We start from the raw sequence: 20,089 nt of genomic DNA, 5'->3' as shown, positions 1-20,089 counted from the left end.
AAGGCCACCATGAAGCGCTCGCTTGCTGTATGCACAGGGAACAAGTGAAAGCCTTAAAGAGAGCATCTAAGCCCTGAGAGACGTGAAGAATGGTCTTCCAGAATGACAATGTGCTCAGCTCTTTTTCACGCCCGCCAAATGGTCACCACTCCCTCTACTTCTTTGCCAGTCCCCCTTCTTTTGTCTCAGGCTCAGGTTTCTGTCTGAAACAACTATAAAGAAGACTTAAAACTGAAGAGATATCCTATAGTTATGGGTCAGAAGTGTTAAAATATAAATTATCCCCAAAATTGATGTGTAAATCCAATGCCATCCCAAACTAAATTCTAGCAGGGTTTTTTTTTTTGAGGAAATTGCTAAGATTTTCTAAAATTGATATAGATATAAAAAACACTTGAAACAGTCAAAGAAATTTTGGAAGAACAATGGGTTGGATGATTTATACAATGTGATTTCAAGGCTTACTCTAAAGGTACAGTAAACAGGTTGGTGTGGTACAGTATAAGCATATAGATCACTTGAAGAGAATGGAATCCAGAAATAAATTCACAATCACAGTCAACTTATTTTTTTAAAAAAAATACCAAGGTGAATCCATAGGGAAATGATAAGCTTTCCAACAAATGGTACTAGGACATTTTGTCATCCAAATACAATGAAATAAAACTCAAAAGTTCATACTGTACAGACAAACTAAAAGTGTATTATTGAATTGAAGTGCAATATTTAAAAAAACTGCTAAAGAAAAACACAGGCAAAGATTTGTTAGATAAGATAAAAATCATGAACTATAAAAAAATTAAGTGATAGTTTTGATTTCATCAAATTTAAAACTTTTTTCCCCTAAATTTACTTTTCAGAAAATGAGAGGATAAAGGAGTATATCCATAATATAAAAAGAGCTCTTACAACACAATAATAGAAAGACAAATAACCCAATTTAAAAAATGAGTATAAGATTTGAAGAGAGATTTTAGCAAAAAAAAGTAAAAATGGAAAATGAGCAGATGAAAAAATTCACAACATTATTAGTAAGCAGGAAAATGCAAATTAAAATTAAAATGAATGTCACCACATAACTCCTTAGAATGGATGAGATTAAAAAGATTGTAATCTCCCTGAAAGTACAGATGTTGGCAGGGGTATGGAGCAACTAAGAACTCTCCTGCTACCTGATGAGCGCACAAAATACTACTGACCCCCTGGAAAAAAGTTTCACAGTGTTTTTAAAAATGTAAAACCTACATTTACCCTCAGGTAGCAATGCCACTACTAGGTATTTACACAAGAGATAAAGCATATGTTCACACAAAGACATATGATTGTTCATGGCAGTTTTATTCATGAGCATCCCTATGTCACATGAAGTCATAAGTGATTAGTCATAGCAGTTTTATTAATAAAAGTTCCTAATTGGAAACAAATTGTACATCAGCTGATGAATGACAGACACATTGTAGAGGATCCGTAGAATGAAATACTATGTAATTTAAAGAAAGAAATAATATACAACAAAGATGAATCTTCAAGGCATTGTGCTTAGTATGAGAAGCCAGATACAAAAGATTGTATACTGTATGATGCTATTCATGTAAAATTCTAGAAAAAAGAAAACTCTAGAGACAGAAAACGAAACGGTGGTTGCCAAGGACTGGAAAAGAGGGTGATGACTGGCTGCTAAGCGGCTCAAGGAAGTGGCGGGGTAATGAGAGTTCTTCCTCTTGATTGAGGTGTTGGCTACACAGCTTTATATTTGTCACACATCAAATTTTACACTAAAAAGTGATATATTTTACTATATGTAATTTAGACCTCTATAAAACTGGTTTTTGAAAAAAATGCTATGAGAATGCACGGTGTAGGAGATGTAGCTGGAATAGTGTCGGTAGGTTGGAAGGCTGGAAGGCTTGAAGGCTTGAAGGAATATTTGAATTTTGAAAAGCAGTTGCCTGGTCACCCCATGAGGAAAGGACAGCGCCTGTCTTGTGCACCACTACAAATCCAGGCTGTACCATGGTGCCCAGCACATGAACATGCTCAGTGGAAACTTACTGATTGCATAAAGAGTGATAGTCTTTCCAAGTATCATAGGATAAGACTTAGGACCCAAGAAAGGGGCAGTGCAAATTCCCAGAGGCTGGCAGGGCGAGACCAGGGAAGGAGAATGGGCTGACTGTGCGGAGTCCTCAGCGCTACACTCAAGCGTATTGACTTTACCCTAACCGGAGCGCCGTCAGAGCTGCGTTCTGTCCGAAAGAACAGATAGCGGCCTAATGTTGCATTCAAGGAGACAAACAAAATGCTCTGGTGTCGGTGTGAATGGAAGGCCAAGAGGACAGTGTAGAGTGAGGGAGAGCCTCTGAGCGGCTCCTAGGTCTTTCTGGGTCAAAGGGAGCGCAGATGTAGTGGAAGTGAATGTAATGAAGGCCTTGAAGATAGGTCATCTTTTCTTTTCATGGACTTCTTACTTCTGCCCAGTCTTTTCTTTTTTAAAAACATTTTTTTCTGATTATCAGAGTGATCAGCGCAGGAGAGTTATAAAATTAAACATAGGAGAAAATGAACATGATTCTATCAACTTTGAAATTTTACTATATACAGGGTGGGCAAAAGTTGGTTTACAGTTGTGAGTATGTGAAGTAGATTATTCTTCCATTATTATTTATTAATTATTTTATTATTTTCCATACAAACAACTGTTAACCGACTCTTGCCCTACCTTGTATACTTCTGATTTGTGTGTGCATTTATGTGTGTAATTGTGTGTGTGTGTATATTTTAAGCAAACATGCAGGTTGATTTACTCATTTTTAAAATTGGAAAATGGCAGTTTGGGAGGTTTTAAGTAGTTTCTGTTTTCCGGGCTCAACCCTCCCTTTGTGCTAGGAGAGAACCTTCATTCTAGTGAAAGTCGTGAATTGCAAGGGATTACCCCAAGTGCAGAAATTTTAGGCTAAGAGGTTGTGTTCTCTGTAGCAAAAAGATAATAATTGATGGTAGTATAATCTGTCCCTTTATAGTTCAAGATATTTTCTGTATACAATTAGAAATTTAAGCTTCTTATGCCTGAGTGGGATTGGGGGACGGTCACTATTTGGGCTCAGGCAAGGACATTTGTCCAAGTAATTGTTTTCAGGTAGACGTAGACAGAGGTTGCTTACCAGCCAGTGTGACCTGAACTGAAACAGACCTTGGGAAATACTCTCTGGCTTCTTGTAATTGCCATGGACTAGGCCATGAGGATGAGACCACAACCTAGTTGCTATTCACCTCATCCTGCAATAGAAAATCAGATAAATAATAAATAAGGGGAGAGAAACATGTCTATAGCCTGGAGAACAAAGTGAGTCAACTGTTTCAAAAGGGAGGGTTGATAAGTCATGGTAACTAATGGTCTACGAACAGATGGTAGGGAACCTGGAGGCACGCTATACTTCTGGCCTGACTGCTAGAGAGTGTCAAAGATGTGGAATCATCTAGGAAAAACCAGTTTTCTTATCAGGTGACAGGATGGAGAGAAGTGTCCAGAAAAAATTGGTTAGGAAGGGGAGTTCTTTGATAATAGAGCTATTATTGATCACTGCTGTAACTGAACCAAAAGTAATGCAAGTACAACTCTAGAGGATGTCTTAGAGCAATTTGGGCTGCTCTAACAGAATACCATAGTCTAGGTGGGCGATTTGCAACCTTTTTTATCTCGTGGCACACACAAACTAATTACTAAAATTCTGTGACACATCGAAAAAACACTATATTTTTGCCAATCTGACAAAAACAAAAAACAAAAACCCAAGTATAATTTTGATTCATTCACACCAGATGGCTATTGTTGTGTTGACTATTGTCTTTTTTTTTTTTTAGTTTGACAATCTAAGGGAAGAGAGGTTAGTGTCCCTGACTAAATGGCCAGGTATTATGTGTTTTAAAAATCCTTGCAACACACGGGTTGAAAAATCACTGGTCTAGGTGGCTTATATGTACAACAGAAGCTTTGTTTCTCACAGTTCTGGAAGCTAGAAAGTCCAAGATCAAGGATCTGACAGGCTCAATCTTTATTGAGAAACTGCTTCTTGGTTCACAGACGGATGTCGTCTTGCTGTGTTCTCAATAGTAGAAGGGGCAAGGGAACTCTCTGGGGCCCCCTTTATCAGGACGCTATAATCCCATTCATGGGGGCTCCACCCTCATAACCTTACCACCTCCCATATGTCTTACCTCTAAATACCGGCACATTGGGAGTTAGGTTTCAACATATGAGTTTTAGGGGAACACAGACATTCAGTGTACAACAATAACGCGTTTTTAAATGGATTTTCGGTCTAAGTATAAAATAGACTATTTAATAGAAAAGTTTAATTTGTGGCTATTTGAAAAACATTTACATCATCTGTTATGAAAATTGACATTATGAAAATTAAATATTAAATTATTATACCCCACTGAATTTTACCTATTCAAAATTAATATCAACCTTGATATTAAAAATTTAAAAAATTTACACGTAAGTTCTGTTTGGGTGTGATTGTTTGACAAGCTTTTTAATTTTTCAGGATATTTTGCTCTGATGGGTTTACAAATATATAAACCAGTAGCGAGAAACATAGGATCTGGGACCAGATTGGTTTGAATCCTACTTCTACCATTTAAACATAAATGACTTTGGATGAGTTAGGTAATTTCTTCAAGGTTCACACGTTCCCTCTGTAAAACAGAGATAATGCCTAGCTCAGAACTGTCCTGAGGATGACCATATTGTGCAGTGTTTAATGTGCACCCATGTTTTTATACACATTACACACAGGATTATCATACTCATGGTATGTAATTATTATACCAATGTATAACACATATCCTAATTTTTCCCTCAAAGATTTGGGCAAAAAGCACACATTATACAAGGCAAAATGCGGTATGTGAAATAATCCATGTAAAATACTTCATACTTAGTGCTCAATAGTAGCTGCTGTGATGATCGCTAATGCTATTTCCATTATTAAAGTGGAATGGCGTATTTAACAGAAATTTAACTCTAAGAGCTCTTGGGTCATAACCTACCTCTTGCTTCTGGTCTCAACTTTTTAGACAAGAATGTGCTTGGAAAAAAACTGGAAACTCCATAGTCCTCCTCCCTTTCCAAGAGCCCTGGCAGACCCATGTGGGGCCAGGAGCACCTGCTTTAGACCCCGTGGGTCATGCTACCAAATGGTATCTGGCTAGCAGGGCTCCGAAACTCGGGGTGTCTGGCATGGCCCTTGTATTGTTAAGAGAATCTGTAGCTACATATGCTAGTTATACTATAGGGTTAGCTATATACTATATACTATATAACCCTATATACTATACTATATAATAACCCTATATATTATAGGGTTAGCTAGGTCGCATATTTCTTGAGGAAATATTTTATTTACACATGATTTTTAAATTACCCTCTCACAAAAGCGCTTTCAGGTTGTTTATAAATAGAAACAATCCAAAATTAAAGGGAAGGCGATGGGTGCTCCCCGGGAGTGAGGCTGAGACGAGCCTTCCCATGTGTTTCGAAGAGCTGAACTTGGAATCAACCCGAGCTTGAATGCTGACGCTTTCTAGCTGGGCAGCCTTCTGAAAGTTACCTCAGCACAATTCCTTGCCATAAGATGACACGAATTGAAACAACCTTGTTGAATTGTTGTGATGAGTGAAGAAGGCAAGTTAAGAAATGCTGTGTACAGCCTGGTGCCTGACTCTGCAGCACTCTTCTCTGTGGGAGCCTGAATTTAGCTCTGTTTCCTGGAAGCTATGGCAGAAACAATAACCAACAAGTACCCACTTTTTAAAAAGTCAATATCTAATACAAGATCAAATGTCCTAGCTTTGAATTTCTGGAAAAACGGGCCTTATGGTCCTTTATACAAGAAAACAAATGAGTAATATAATGGGCACCTACTACTAACATAGATTTATGGAAGACAGGTTTGGCAATTTCTTATATCGACCTTTTTTAAAAGCTGAGGACATAACATTAAATCTTAATTCAGTGAGGGCATTTCTAAAGGAAGATGAAATAATTTGCTCTGAATACATTGCTTCTCAGTGGCACAATCTAATGCAGGAATAAAATTAGAAATTCTAAAAATTGTGGATATTTAAAATGACCTTTAATTTTGTCTTGATTATTAGCTCTCCCAACTTATCCTTTGGCAAATTTTAGATCAATTGAATTTCATGCTGCTTATTTCTATAGTAGATGGATTTATTCTGGATTTTCCATGGCTATGCCACCAGACTTTGTTTTATTGTGGGGAGTAGTGTAACACAATTATTTTGAAAACACAGATTTTAAAAAAAGGTTTGAATTTAAGTTTGTGGGTGGTTTCAACCGATTGAGGTGGGGGGTGTTGTACTGGGCAAGGTTCCATCCGGGCTGTTAATTTCATTTTAATTTTTAGCTCAAGTTATCATGTTACAGTGGAGAAAGTATGGCTTTGTGGCAGGGAGACTGATCTGGGTTTGAATTATGGCTCCGCCCATTGACAGCCATGTGACATTCAGCAACTTATTTCCCCTTTCATCTCTTGGGGGCTTTACTTCTTCCATCTGTAAAATGTGATCTAAGAAACTTACCCTGCCAAGTTTGGTGAGAAGACGACGACAAATTGTAAAGAAGCCGTCGAACACAGTTCTGAGCATCGAGAGGGTGAAGACGTGGACCGGGAACTTGTTTAGGTTCTCTGCACTGTAATGCTCCATTCAGACAAGAAATATGCTTTCTATGACAGTTTAAACAGGGAGGAGCAGAGACTCCTGTTTCTTTAGAAAGCTCTGTCCTCTCAGTCTCAATTTTGAGAAAATGCTTTCTTCAGTGGTTTATAAGTTCATTTCAAAAATGAAAATAACGAATGAAGACGTTAAGAGTTAATAGCGGTTGCCACAATGTTGGTGTAATTGGTGAAATTCCCCTTGATGCATTTCATAGTCTGTTGGCTAACAGTGTAGGGTTGTGATAATAAATGTATTTGGCTGTTTATCCATCAGGTTTGCTTAGTAAAATCATTGCCAGTATTCGTTATTGAATATTTTAGAATATTAGCTTAGTAATTAGCAGTCATATTGGTTCCATACATCTAAAGGGTTCGTATATTCATTAAATAGGGAGCTGAATCTGGATATGAATTAAAAATTAATTTTGATTTGTACTTCACCTGTTTTATCTTTAAGTGTTTTTATTTTTGAAATATTCCTAATTCAAAGCAATTTTTAAAATTTACACGAGGAGGAAATTTTAGGCCATTCTATTTTTCCTTATAGTGCTTTAAAAAACCCAAACAAATGGGAATCTTAAAACTATATGAAATTCATGAATACATACAGCAATATATTTTTAGTAAGCTTGACTCTATAGCAGGAAGGCATTTCTTCTTAGTTGGTGAGACTCCGTGCCCTGCCCCTCCTTCCAGTGCCTCTGGAGCAGGAGCCTTTCGGAGAATTCACAACTGCCGCCTGGCTGTGCGCGCTGGTCAGGGAAGCTCAGCGGTTTCTGTTTCAAGGGATGTGAGCCATCGCTTGACCAGCCGTGTCCCATGACAGATGACGGAATGAGACAGAGAGAGGACGTACTGGGTTGGCCGAAAAGTCTGTTTAGTGTTTTCCATAAAATATAAGGCGCAGTTTTCATTTTCACCAATAACTTTATTGATTTGGATATTTTGAGTGTGTCAGTTATCTCCTATGTGGTAGAACATTTATTGTTCTTAATTAACGTCTTGATTTGATCGCTAGCAACTTCAACCGTCTACCCTATCATGGAGTATCATCCAGCGAGAAATCTCTGGCATGAAACTTTCCAAACCACTTTTGACATGTTCGATCATTCACAGCACCTCTTCCATGCACTGCACAATTTTTTTTTTGCATTTCATTGCGTTTTTACCTTTTCTAAAATAATACAGCATAATATGCTGAAAATGTTGTGTATTTTCTTCCATCTTCAACATATCTGCAGCCTCAGTTGCTGCAGGTAAACCCAATGTATCCCCACCTGATTCCATGGCCTCCCCTCGGCTTCCTCCTGGGTGAACTTAGGCACACCACCTTCCCTTCTGCCACGGCTGCTATCGCCCCGCTTCATGAGCTAACCAGCCAAAAACACCTCCTACTCCATGCGGACTATAGCCAAAAGCAGCCTTATAACTACATGTAGTTTCTACACATAATCTTCAAAAAGCATACAACTGGATGGCTTCCTAAGTGACTCATCCTATATCAAAAACATACCTCCCTCCCCTCAGCTCCCCCTCCTACCCTAAGTTCACTTATGCATGCGAGCTCGCTCTGCTCCCTAGACAGGCTCAGACTGCAATGTACACAAGAACCATTTGATTGATTGTTGAACTTGCAGGTGTCCAGGCCTTGCCTCAAAAATTATGACCCACTAAGAATGATGTAGGACTCAGGAATCTGCATATGACAAGCTTTCAGAAGGACAGCGATACAGAGAGCCTATGGATCAGTCTGTGAAAATGATTCTAAGAAGCTAAGTCCCACTCTTACTCTAAGAATCTAGTTCTAAGAATCTGATGTATAATCTGACCTAAAATTAAAAGGCTGTAAATTTGGTCCCTAAGTGGAAGAGTTCAGGTGGAGGCCCAGAAATAGGTACCAGTTGTTCAAGCATTCAACCTCCCGTGTAGCTTCGCTTTAGAGCACAAGTTATAAGTTGAGGTATGGAAAGAAATAAGGGGTCCATGAACAAGGAAGGGAAAATGTATAGCCTTATTTTTACTGACTTCTAGCTTAAATTTAACATGTCCTTCAATTTTGAACATAGGCAACAAACACTGTGATAATGGCAGGCCCCATGACTAGATTCTGCGGACGTCGTAGACCTTTCCCTATTACATTTATAGCGCTCTCAAAATCCTCACATGCCTGGAAGTTGCTATGAGAAGCGTGGCTAAATCTTGTTATTTAGTGTGTTCATGAGAAAGAAGACATAAATGTTATGGTTTCAATAGTTGAGTGTATTGAAAATTACATTGTTGCCCTTTGTAATAAAATATATTTTACCATATGCATTTAAAGTGATTTAAAATATTTAAAACTATTTTGAAAGGGGATTCATAGACCTCTCCGGACTACAAAGGAGTCCATGATACAATAACCAGTTAAAAAACACCCTGTCCTAGTATCCTCATAAGGAAGGATGGCTGTAAACTTGTGATCAACTCATCAAATTACATTGGAAACAAATACATTTGTCTCTCATGTCACTTTATATTCTGCTGTGATCACCTTGGAATCAGGAGCCCTAACTCCCAGTCCTAGATCAACACAGTATGTTTGTGAGCATAGTATGAGGCTGGCCAAAAAGTTTGTTTGTTTCCCCCATAAGCTGGCTCTAGTAGCACTTAGTTGTCTTTAACTTCCTTTGAAACAATTTTGTTAGACTCTATTGTGACAGCTGTCATTATCAGCATGCTTTTAAACAAATATCAAAATGGTTGAATTTTTGTGCACCCATTTTAATATTGAAGATGGGAGGAAAGATGCAGCATTTCAGCATATTATGATTTCTATTTCAAGAAAGGTATAAATGCAACTGAAACACAAGAAAATATTTGTGCAGTGTATGGAGAGGTGTTGTGACTGATCAAATGTGTCAAAAACAGTTTGCAAAGTTTCTCGGTACTATTGATATTTTGGCCAAATATTGAATAGTTATCTTTCCCTGTGCTCTAATTCCCCAAAGATTTTCTTGACTTCCCCCCCATTCCCTGCCAAGGAATACAAACTACATAAATTACATTTACCAATTTAACAATGTAATATTTAACTCTCTAAATCTGAACTAAATACTGTCTGTGTCTCTAGTCAGTAGGGCTTCAAACAGATATCAAATATGCTCACTTAGAAATATGCTCAGTTTTCCAAGAAGCCCCTTTCTAAATGGTTTTGATCTGAGAGGTCTGTAATAACATATGTTCCTCCCATTTGAAAAATAAACCTGTTTGCAGCTTCAGAAGAATGTTATTTTTATAACCCATTGTTTTATTAGAAAATCTATCAAGTATTTGCTGAGCTGCTGGCTGTCGTAGGAGCAGACCGAAACAAACTTGGCATACTGAACTTTTAACTATAATATGGCCAAAAGTAGCTTTTCCTTTGTAATTAGTAAATGCACTTCAATACTCATTTTTTTTTTCAAGATGAGTTATAATGGAGGCTTCTGCCGCACATTTAACATTTAATTTATTCTCTTGAAGGTTATTCTCTGCTACAGATACTGGCAGAGAACATTGTTTTACTTCCTTACATCATTTGTACCATTTACAATCGTTCAATATAGCAATTAATTAATACACAGGCATACCTGGGAGGCATTGTGGGTCCAAGTTCCAAACCACTGCAATAAAGTGAATACTATCAAAATAAAGTGGGTTGTAATCTTTTTGCTGGTCGAGGGTCTTGCCTTCAATTTGTAAAAACACAGCATCTGTGAAGCTTAGTAAAGTGAAGCACAATAAAGTGTAGTGCTGTAGGGAAGACGAGGAAGCTATATAGCGAACTGAAGTTTAGTATTTCAGTTCTCAGCTCTAAACTGTTGTGAATTTGATCCCTTCTTGTTGAAATGGCACTTTTTTTTTCCTTTTTCTGTTGGAAACTGCTTATAAACTTCTCTGGGATTTAATTATATTGTTGCCTCTGAGTTCCGATGAGATCATTACACCGGAGAGTTTGTTTCTCCAGATTAAGTTAACAGGGCAGATGCAGGGCACCAATGACTGGATGTTGTAACTAGGAATCTAAAAATAAAAACAAACAAGGAAGAGATAAAAGGCAGGCTTAGAGCGCCCTTTCAAAGGCTTGAGGGAACAGGAATGCTGGTCAATACGTGAAAGCCACAATATTGCATTATGCTTCAATTTTATTTTCACTTGCTTATTGAACCTAGCTTTAAGCCGGATGGGAAAGTAAATTTTCTAATAAGTGGTATGAAATATTTATCAAAGCTGAATTATAATACAAGTTTTGATCATAAGCCAAACAGTTGAAGTGTATCAAGTCTCTCCTTTAAAGAAATACATACACATTTCAGCACATATTGTATTCATTCTGGATATTAATAATGGAAGAATTGGCTATTGACCTAGAATTTATTTCCAAAATGTTTGATTAAACTGATCTGCATCTGAGCTGCTGATCTCCTCATATAATACTGGCACAAAATGTTAAGCTATGTCGTAGTGCATTCATGGATGTGATGTCAAGGTTATGTGTGCATTAGATCTCAAGTATAAATCATCTTGCAAAATAGTGGGGCTTTTTATGAAATGGGTTATCCATAAATAGTTAGCATGTATTAGCTATTAGTATGTACAAAGCACTGTAACATTGGAACTCTAATGTTGTCTCGAAACAGCCATTTGAGGGAAGAGTTTATACTCATTTTAAAGGGAACCTTGAGCTTTGTTCTCAAGGATTGTCTGGTTCCCCACTCCCAGGGAGGGGCGAAGTTTGGGATGTGCACTCTGCTTTCCTGGAGAAGGCCCAAGGCTGCCTCTGCTCTGCCACAGCTGTCTCCATCCATGAATGTGGTTCTGCTGTCCTTATGCAAAGTATATTAGTGTCTATTTTAGTTTCATTCTGTCCACAAGATGGAAGTGACCAAGTCTTAATAATACAACTGTTAGACTACCAGAGTGTGTGAAAGAATGAGGTAGTCATGATCTAAGGTCATATACAGAGTCCTACTCTATGGTGTTTTGTACGTCTTTTATTCTTCTATTGGCCAGATAGCAGTTTTCTACGATTTGGGTATGAGGATTCCTAGGCTTATACTATTAATAGGCTTTTGAGACAGTTAATTTTAAAACTGCAATCCAGTAAGGTCAAGAAGCTAAATGTGGTTGTATTATATCCTGAATGTTTCATTTGAATAATCATGCTCCTATTAATTCAAAGAATTAGTCATTTATGAACAAGAGATAAGTTTTTTAAATGAATAGATTATATCAGTATCTATTGATAATATGATTTTATACTTATGAAGAAAAACCCAAAACAATATTGTAAAATAAGCCCTTAAAAAAAAGGGAAACAATGGTGTATACACACATACATTTCTTCAACTGTATTTTCTAGGCATGCACTAAATTTTCAACAGTGGCTGTCTCTGCTACAGAATTGGAAAGGGGGCTCTTCATTCAGAAATACCTTGGAAGGGAACCTAGTTCTTTAGGCAGAATTCTGAAAAGATATTTACATAAATTATCTTGTTAAGTGTATTTTTTGGTAAAAAAATTGTTATACATATTAGTTTTTTTAGTGCATTTGAATCTTTATTCTACAACACAAGCGACATAAATACAATATCTTTTAAAATATTTTCTCTTTAGAATTTTCATTTTCACCTCAGATAAAATGTACACAAAATACACTTGCAAACTTGCTTACAGAGACCCATTAAACAACAAATAGATTATATCAAATTAAACAGTTATATCAACATATAAAGGAGGGTGGTTTTCAGTTCTTTTCCTTTTTTTAAATAAATGTGACCAAACTGACTAAATAATAAGGCAAAACAAAAACTATACTTCCTTGACAAGTCCTTTGGAGTAAACGAAATGCTTCAAGGCTCCTGGTGAATGGGGTTGCAATGATAAATTTTGCATTTTGTAGATGAAATGGTATACTGACTCAAATCATTATGGCTATACCAAGCTTTGTGGTTTTTTTTAAATTTTCAATGAATACAAGTCAATTCTTTGGCATAATACAAGAAAGGATAAAAGGACCCTTACCACCCATTGGCTTTATTTAGAGTGGGGATATGGGAGTAGGGGAACTGTTTAGAATTTATTTAAGTTTATTCCTCTTAGAAAAGCATAAAAATAATCTTGAGTAACAATCATTTGGCATGATTAGGGCAATACATTTTTTATTCTTCCCTCCCCACCCCAACCCACCAAGAAACAAATCAAGAAACAAAAACAGACACAATCAGCTTTCCCTCTAGGCACCTCCTGCAGCCCCGTCACGCCATACCCGTATATTCTACCACAGGGTTTCAACTGAGGTGAAACCAAAATATCAGAAGCATTCCTCTTTGTCCAGCTTTGCCTATGTAGCGGGAAACTTATTTTTATCAGCGAGAATTACTTCCCAACAAAAATCAGAAGAACAAATAGTAGAGGGAGGGATATGAAGTAGCTTGCACGTAATCATGAGGTAGCCATGGATGACCATGGGCGGCTGGTGCTGTCAGGGAGTAGAGCTTCCCCGACTTTCAGAGAAAACATAATATTTTATGTGGTGATTCAAAAGATTGGCTTTTAGATCTTCCCCCTCCCCCCTTTTTTTGGCACCGGTTGGTAAAATAAATCGAAAATATTCTTAGAGGTTAATTTTAAAATTTAATTTGGAAATAAATTATTCTTAAAAGAGTTAAATTCATACATAATTTCCAAAAAGAGGTTATGGAAAACAAAAGGAAAATGATAAACTTTATTTCCAGCCACAGAGGCAAGGATTTGAATCCTTGATACCATTCACACTTTGATATACTTTCTCATCTCATTAATTCTAGTAAATATAGTCATTACTTTCTATTCATACAAAAAAATAAATTTAAATGATATCAGGGTATTTAAGAAGTGTTCAGAGAAACTTTATTAAATCAATAAAAATTATGTGTAATTAAATAGGTAACACATTGGTGATGATTTTAAGGTAATTTTTTTCTCTTGAATTATTCCCTCTATGTTCCTTATATTTTTCATGTATTTCCAAAGCCAATTAATTCGATAAAGAGTGAAGAACTAAACTAAGGCCCCAGCTATCTTTGAGTTAGCATGATTTCACTGTATTCCCAATGCATATGGATGCACTTTTACAATTTTCCCATCATTTGGAAGATGAGATAATGAATATGGTCTCTATTGTGCAGATGAGAGCACCGACCCAACACATCTACTGAGAAGTCTTTAAAACAGGCACATTTACTGCTCAAACGGGAGTGGTTATGTTTGCAAATTTCCATGAAGCCATTTGGTAGACTGCAGGTCAACAGGAAATTAAAATATTAATTTACACCAGACAATTAACTGAAAAATGAAGGTACATCAAATAGTGTAATGTCATCTGCAAGTGCTGACATTTCGGTGACTAACGAGAGATATAAAACTACTAGCAAGCAAGCAACTACTCAGAAACATCTGGAAGCCAGGAGCCAAGGTTGTGATGGAGTCGGCATGGAAACATCTCATTAAAACTGTAAGAGCAGGAGAAACGCAAACACCACATACTTAAACTTAAAATCACCTCAGTACAAGTCAAAGGGCCACCGGGACACAAATGATTATCCAGAGAATCAATGTATCTAAATACAAAGACGAGGAGCTCATACTGATCTCACTGCTCCATGGAATGTAGACATTCATTGTCCTCTAGCTTGTAAAACACAATTGTTGGTGTGATAAACACAGAAACTGGGGAGACTGAGCAGGAATGCTGCAGATAAATCCAATCCCAAGTTGTCTGCCCAAGGTTAAGTTTTTCTCTAAGTGCTTGATGAGTCAAGCTGATCTTAAAGGTAAGAGCTGGAAATTTTCTCAACACGGTGGTTCTCAAAGTGTGGTCCCCAGCCCAGCAGCACAGGCCTCCCCTCGGAACTCGTTAGAAATGCAGATTTCCAGACCCACTGTGGCAGAAACCCCGGGCCGGGCACCTGGGCTTTGGCCAGCCCTCCGGGTGACTCTGATGTGTGCTAACGTCGGAGGACCGCTCTCCTAAAGTCAGAAGACACCAGACAACCGTGACTTACACCTTCAGGAGGGAGCTGACGGTACAAACGGTTCCTGGTGGCTGACAGGCTGGAGGGACCACAGCTGGGAGGGGCTCGCCAGCAGTCAGCGGCAGTTTTGTCACTACGATCGATGGTCAGCCTGTCTCTCTTCCCTGGAGCCCCCTTGCATTAGTACGTGGAGAGAGGGCTGCTTTGTATGGTGCTAGTGGCGTGACAGTGGCTTTCCTGCCGTTGAGAAGTGGTGCCGCTGTTTATAAAAAAACTGAGCATTGTCCTCAACTGAGTTTCTCTTAGGCTATCCCAGGCCATGATGATGATTTTTTTTGGTCTGTCTTTTCTGAAGTAATTGTGGTTTGGAAATCTATATGGTGTTTTAGTCCAAAATTTTAATTTTTAGTTACTTCCACATCATATACAAATGTTACAATACACACACAGGAAGAGAAACTCACAAACAAAATTTTCTAGATTGGTCCACTAATCAATGAGGGGCATACAGTTGTGTGTGTGCGTGTGTGTTTTGATGAAGCATAGTTATGAGCTCTTTACCAATTTCATATATCTTGCCCGAAATAAGCTCATATTTCTAATACAAAGTGCTTAAAAGTAGTCTCTTGCTTTTTAAAGGCCACACTGATTGCACTAGGATCACCTAAGTGGTACCCAAACATATGTTACGTTCTGGATTTCCCTTCTGCCTGTTTCCTTGTCTGCAAAGTACGCAGGAATATTAGGTGTTATGGCACATGGTTACTGCGGATATTGACCTGATGCCCTCGGTAGCCAGTTCTTGAAACAATTTCATCTAACTAAGACCTCCTCTTCAGAGCGTGCGTTTGAAAATGGTTATCATCTAGTTTGCACATTCCCCGACTTAGGTGCTGACCTACACATCTAGTTCCATATACTTCCCAGGCAAGCAAGTAGAGAGGCACTGTTGGCTACAGGGCACTTCACTCTGAGTGATTAAATGGTAATTGAAAAAGGTTCACAATTTGCGCATGTCATTCCCGACACAGACTGCCACGCTTTTCCTGCGTGACAGATGGCCATGAACAATAGTATCCCGTCATTTCCACCTAATGGGCAGGTTTTCGAAATGACTGCTGAAGGCTTGCTTTAAGATTAAAGTTTAGATTTTGTTTCTGTTTGAACACTCAAAATATTGTTATACATGATCTCTCTATAAACACAATCCTTTTTTTAACCCTATTAGAAAAATCCCCATAACATTATGGATCTGGGATATCAATGAAATATTTTGAACTCATTTTAACTGTGTAGTTCCTTGAGACACTCCAGTGTTTACTCTGCATTTACAGCCTGGTATAGTAGAGATAACATGGCCTTTGAATTCAGGAATACCTCTTTTGCAACCAACTTTGCCATTTACTGGTTATCTTGGGCAAATTTCTTAACCTCTCTGGGTCTCTGTCATGACCTAAAAAAATGAGGAAAACAGTAACTGTTTCACAAGGTTACTGTGAAAATAAAATATGGTAATGTAGGTGAAGAACTCCATTCACAATGGCACTCAACAAATGTTACCTCTTCCCCGCTATTTGTGACGTTTTTTGCTATTGTTTTCAGCTCCAGAGAAAGGCCTGTTCAGTTTGAAGGGACTGACATGAATGATTTTCCTTTCTTAAGCAGTATTGCAATGTATTTGGGGGAAGTCAAAGATATCTATTCTTTAACTCCAGTTAAAGTTACATCACTCCTGCAACTGATTCTGTACATGCCTTCTCCTTAAAACAACAACAAAAAGCCTCAAGATATTGTTATAAACAAGTTTCTATTTAAAGGTACTTTTGAGTTATGTTACCATTTTTGTCACATCTGATTAAGAATACTTTAACGTGAGCCATTATGTATGTTAGTATCAGCCTTGGCCAGCCATTAAATAGCCTAAAACTAGGTGCCTAGTTTTGTATTGATGGAGAAGGCTAGGGAATAATCTTAAGGGGAGAGAGAACAAGATGGTATAAAGAGGCAGCCCGAGCTTCTTTAAAAGCTGCTCAGGAGATGCGCCCTAGAGCAATCTATTTGCCCTCCCTCAAATCCGTGCCCTCATGGTGAGGAAAAACCTGAAGAAGAGTGTGATATACTTGGCTTTTCTTTTACACGTTGAGTTTTCCAGGTGTTCATGATGTGCACTTTACCAAAATATTAGAAAAAAAGAGTACATCTCAACCTTAGGGTAACACGCTTTTGGCAGTACTAACTACAAAGGCTGCTCTGACCCTGGTCTTTCAGGGACCTTGGGGAAAGGCAGAAACGGAGACACCGGAAGAATGCGAGGGGCTCACTGGGCCACCTACGGCTCTCTAGCAAGGGTTCCTAATTCTATCCTTTCTTATCCACCCTGGGAGGGTTCAACGGACTTCACTGGATGCTGAAGTCCTGTTCGTTAGAGACTATTTGTATCAAACAATGTCCTTTTTGAAGACTGCAAATACCTCTGGGAAGTATTGCTACGACAGTGAATTTTCTGGTTGAACTCTGACTAGATGCAGAGCACAGGGTATGCTGGGAAGGCAGGTGGCTGAAGACCAGTGTGGCTCAGGGCGGTTCGTGAGGAAGCTGATGAGAAGGCTCCAGAATCCGCTTACCAAACTATAGGTCAAGAGCTGTGTGTATTCTCTCGTCTTTTCACTCTTGGCACCCACAATCAGGTTAGTGCCAGAGCGGTGTCTGGAAAGAGTAGGGGTAGACCTGTTTCTATCAACTAGCCTGGGATCCCAGAATAGAGAATCTGTGGGAAAATGAATTCTGATTTCTACATAATTAGCTAACGTACTCTGGGACGTGACATTTGTAAATTGAGACTGGCTTCCTTCGAATATTTATACTTTATAAAAAGTTGCTACATATAAACATTTTGTAATCGCTTTGATTTAATACTGTACGGAAGTTCCCCCGCCATCCCAGTAAATTCTGTAGTGCTCACAGGCTCACAAAGGAGAACTGAAGATAAGCCATAAAAACAAACAAACAAAACCGAACACCAATCGTGTGCTGCTCTTGTTAAAAAAAGAAAGTATCCATCTGACTTACCAGATATAAAAATTCAAAAGCAAAAACATAGCTCATTGCTATCCCAACAATTCATTGCTTGTTTCTATCAAATAGTGCACCTGTTTCTAAACTCAAATTATTATCTAATAAGTAAACACCGAAAGCAAAGAGTGTTTTATGGAACTGAAAAAATGTCTTCTGGATTTCGTGGTAACCTTTATTTAGGTGGCAGCCTGAAAGATAAAGGTCCTTCTTTTAGAGTGCCTGAGTAAATCAGCTCTGTCTTCGTGTTAACCTTGTAGATAAGTTTACATGTTTATCAAGGAAGACAAAGTTTACAAATACCAGCACTAAGTTAAGCTGTCAATTTAAAATCCTTCCTTCAATATCAAAGGTTTGATGGTCTATTTTTAAAAGATGTCATATTTAATTATGAATGTATTTTTAGGGGCTGGGAAATTGTAATTTATGTCACAGCAACTCTGTAGAATATATATGAATGTATTTGAGGAGTTTTAATTATTATTAGTACTTAAGAAATATACTATACTATAGTATAAATATACTATACATAGTAAGATAAAGGTTCTAGATTCATTTTTCTAGCAAAATTTAAGAAAAGAAATATCCACTTAAAATACTAGCCTGAATAAAAGGACCTCAGACAAGGGGTAAATAGACTTTCCAGAGAGGAGAGAGGTTTTAAACTGAAAACTTTATCTCCTGGACTTCATTCTGTGTTTCCTTCTCCTTTAGATTTCCTCTGAGACGAGAGCTTGTGTAACGGACACCATAATTTCATATGGTTGTTGTGTAATGTTTGAAGGTTAAAGATTAAGATGATCTCATTATAATCCCTTTCCCACCCCATCCAGCTGTCTCCCTACCCCGCACTTCCTGCCCCTTCCCTGAGAAGTCTGCTCACTGAATGGAGAACTCACTTCCTTTCCTCCAAGGGTGTGGATGTCAAATGAGTTGCATTTCAATGTTTTATTTTCTTAGAAATCAAATGTTAAACCTTATGTTCGGGTAACTGTGGGGCATAGAAATGTCTGTAAGACAAGGGACTAAGGCACCATTTTTTCTTTCCCTTTCCTTTTTTTTTGCCTTGAGAGCAAAAGCAAAGCCTATTGGGACTGCCAGGGTAGCTGGTCCGTCTTCTGTCTCTTGGCAACATCTGTATCAGCAAATACCAGTGAGTGCTGTGTGTCAAAGGCTGCCATACCATAGACTTAACATTCTGCCAGGAAAGAATTTTCTTCCATTAGAAATAGGGAAATAAAGGCACAACAGTACCTTCAATGAGGAAGTTGGTGAGTACCAACCAGAAAAATCTTGACAATTTAGGACAATTTTTAAATGTTCTGGAATATTTTACAGAGAAAGTCACCCTTTTCTTGATTTTGACATCCAAGAACATGTCTTCCTAACAGTTTTCTTCCCTACCAAATGCACAATTGTGGTATAAATCTTTCTCTAATGAATAATGTTTGGTACTAGATGTCTGACTGTTTATCCATCAGCTTGACTTACCAGCAGATATTTCCTTAGCAATTGCATTAAAAAAAAAACATGGATCCAATGGATCAAAGCAAAGTTTTTAGAGGACTGGTCCTTGAAAGTGACCCATTTGGCAATAATATGGCAGGCAGAAGCACTGGGAAATAAACATCAAGATTTAGAAATATGTCAAGGGACGGAGGGAGACTCTTCTGACATAATGTGCAAAATCAGAGTATCCTTTGTGTCATCTAGATACAACCTGAGTACCCAGAATGGCCCCCAGTGCTAATTAGAGAGGGAGCAGCTGATTGTTCTCTGAGACACCGGTTTTAGTGGGGCTGGTGGTGGGGAAAATGCTAGGCACACTCTAACCCTCACCACTGAATTTCTTCGGTGTGAGCCTTCTACACGATGATGTCATAGACACGGCCCACTCGGCCGAGCCACTCTCTCACAGCCTGGCGCACTCGGATGTCAGTCACGTGGCAGGTCAGCTGGCTGATGCACGGGAACACTGCGGGCTGGAGGGCCGTGAAGGTCGGGTCTGGGAGGATCTGAATCTGATTGAGGACGGTTAGCACCATGTTGGTCCACGCCTAAGAGAAAGGAGTTAAGAGAACTGTGAGGTTTCTCCAGTGGTTTCATCTGACCTCTCAGGTGTGGCTAAGTCCTGTGTCAATTTGCAGATGAGTACTCAGGCCTTTAGGCTGCAGTAAATTAGTCGTTACTAATAAGTTGTCATTTTAACTTCATATTACAGAGACTTGTCTAACATTATGC

At 38.3% G+C, this 20,089-nt stretch overlaps 1 protein-coding gene across 1 annotated transcript in view; it reads right to left on the bottom strand.

Annotated features, from left to right (window-relative positions):
• Positions 1-12,998: 12,998 nt before the first annotated feature.
• ARFGEF3 (ARFGEF family member 3) overlaps positions 12,999-20,089 on the bottom strand; it is a 160,253-nt gene continuing 153,162 nt past the window's right edge. The window contains exon 34 of the mRNA XM_054570026.1: positions 12,999-19,905. Coding sequence (XP_054426001.1) covers positions 19,714-19,905 — 192 coding nt within the window. The 3' untranslated portion in view covers positions 12,999-19,713. The remainder of the gene's footprint in view (positions 19,906-20,089) is intronic.

Source organism: Pteronotus mesoamericanus, unplaced genomic scaffold (genome assembly GCF_021234165.1).
Source record: "Pteronotus mesoamericanus isolate MK-2021 breed Mesoamerican mustached bat unplaced genomic scaffold, CSHL_Meso_final contig_20, whole genome shotgun sequence".
Taxonomy (NCBI): domain Eukaryota; kingdom Metazoa; phylum Chordata; class Mammalia; order Chiroptera; family Mormoopidae; genus Pteronotus; species Pteronotus mesoamericanus.
Note: the sequence above shows the minus strand (reverse complement) of the source record. Positions and strands in the feature narration are given on the sequence as shown.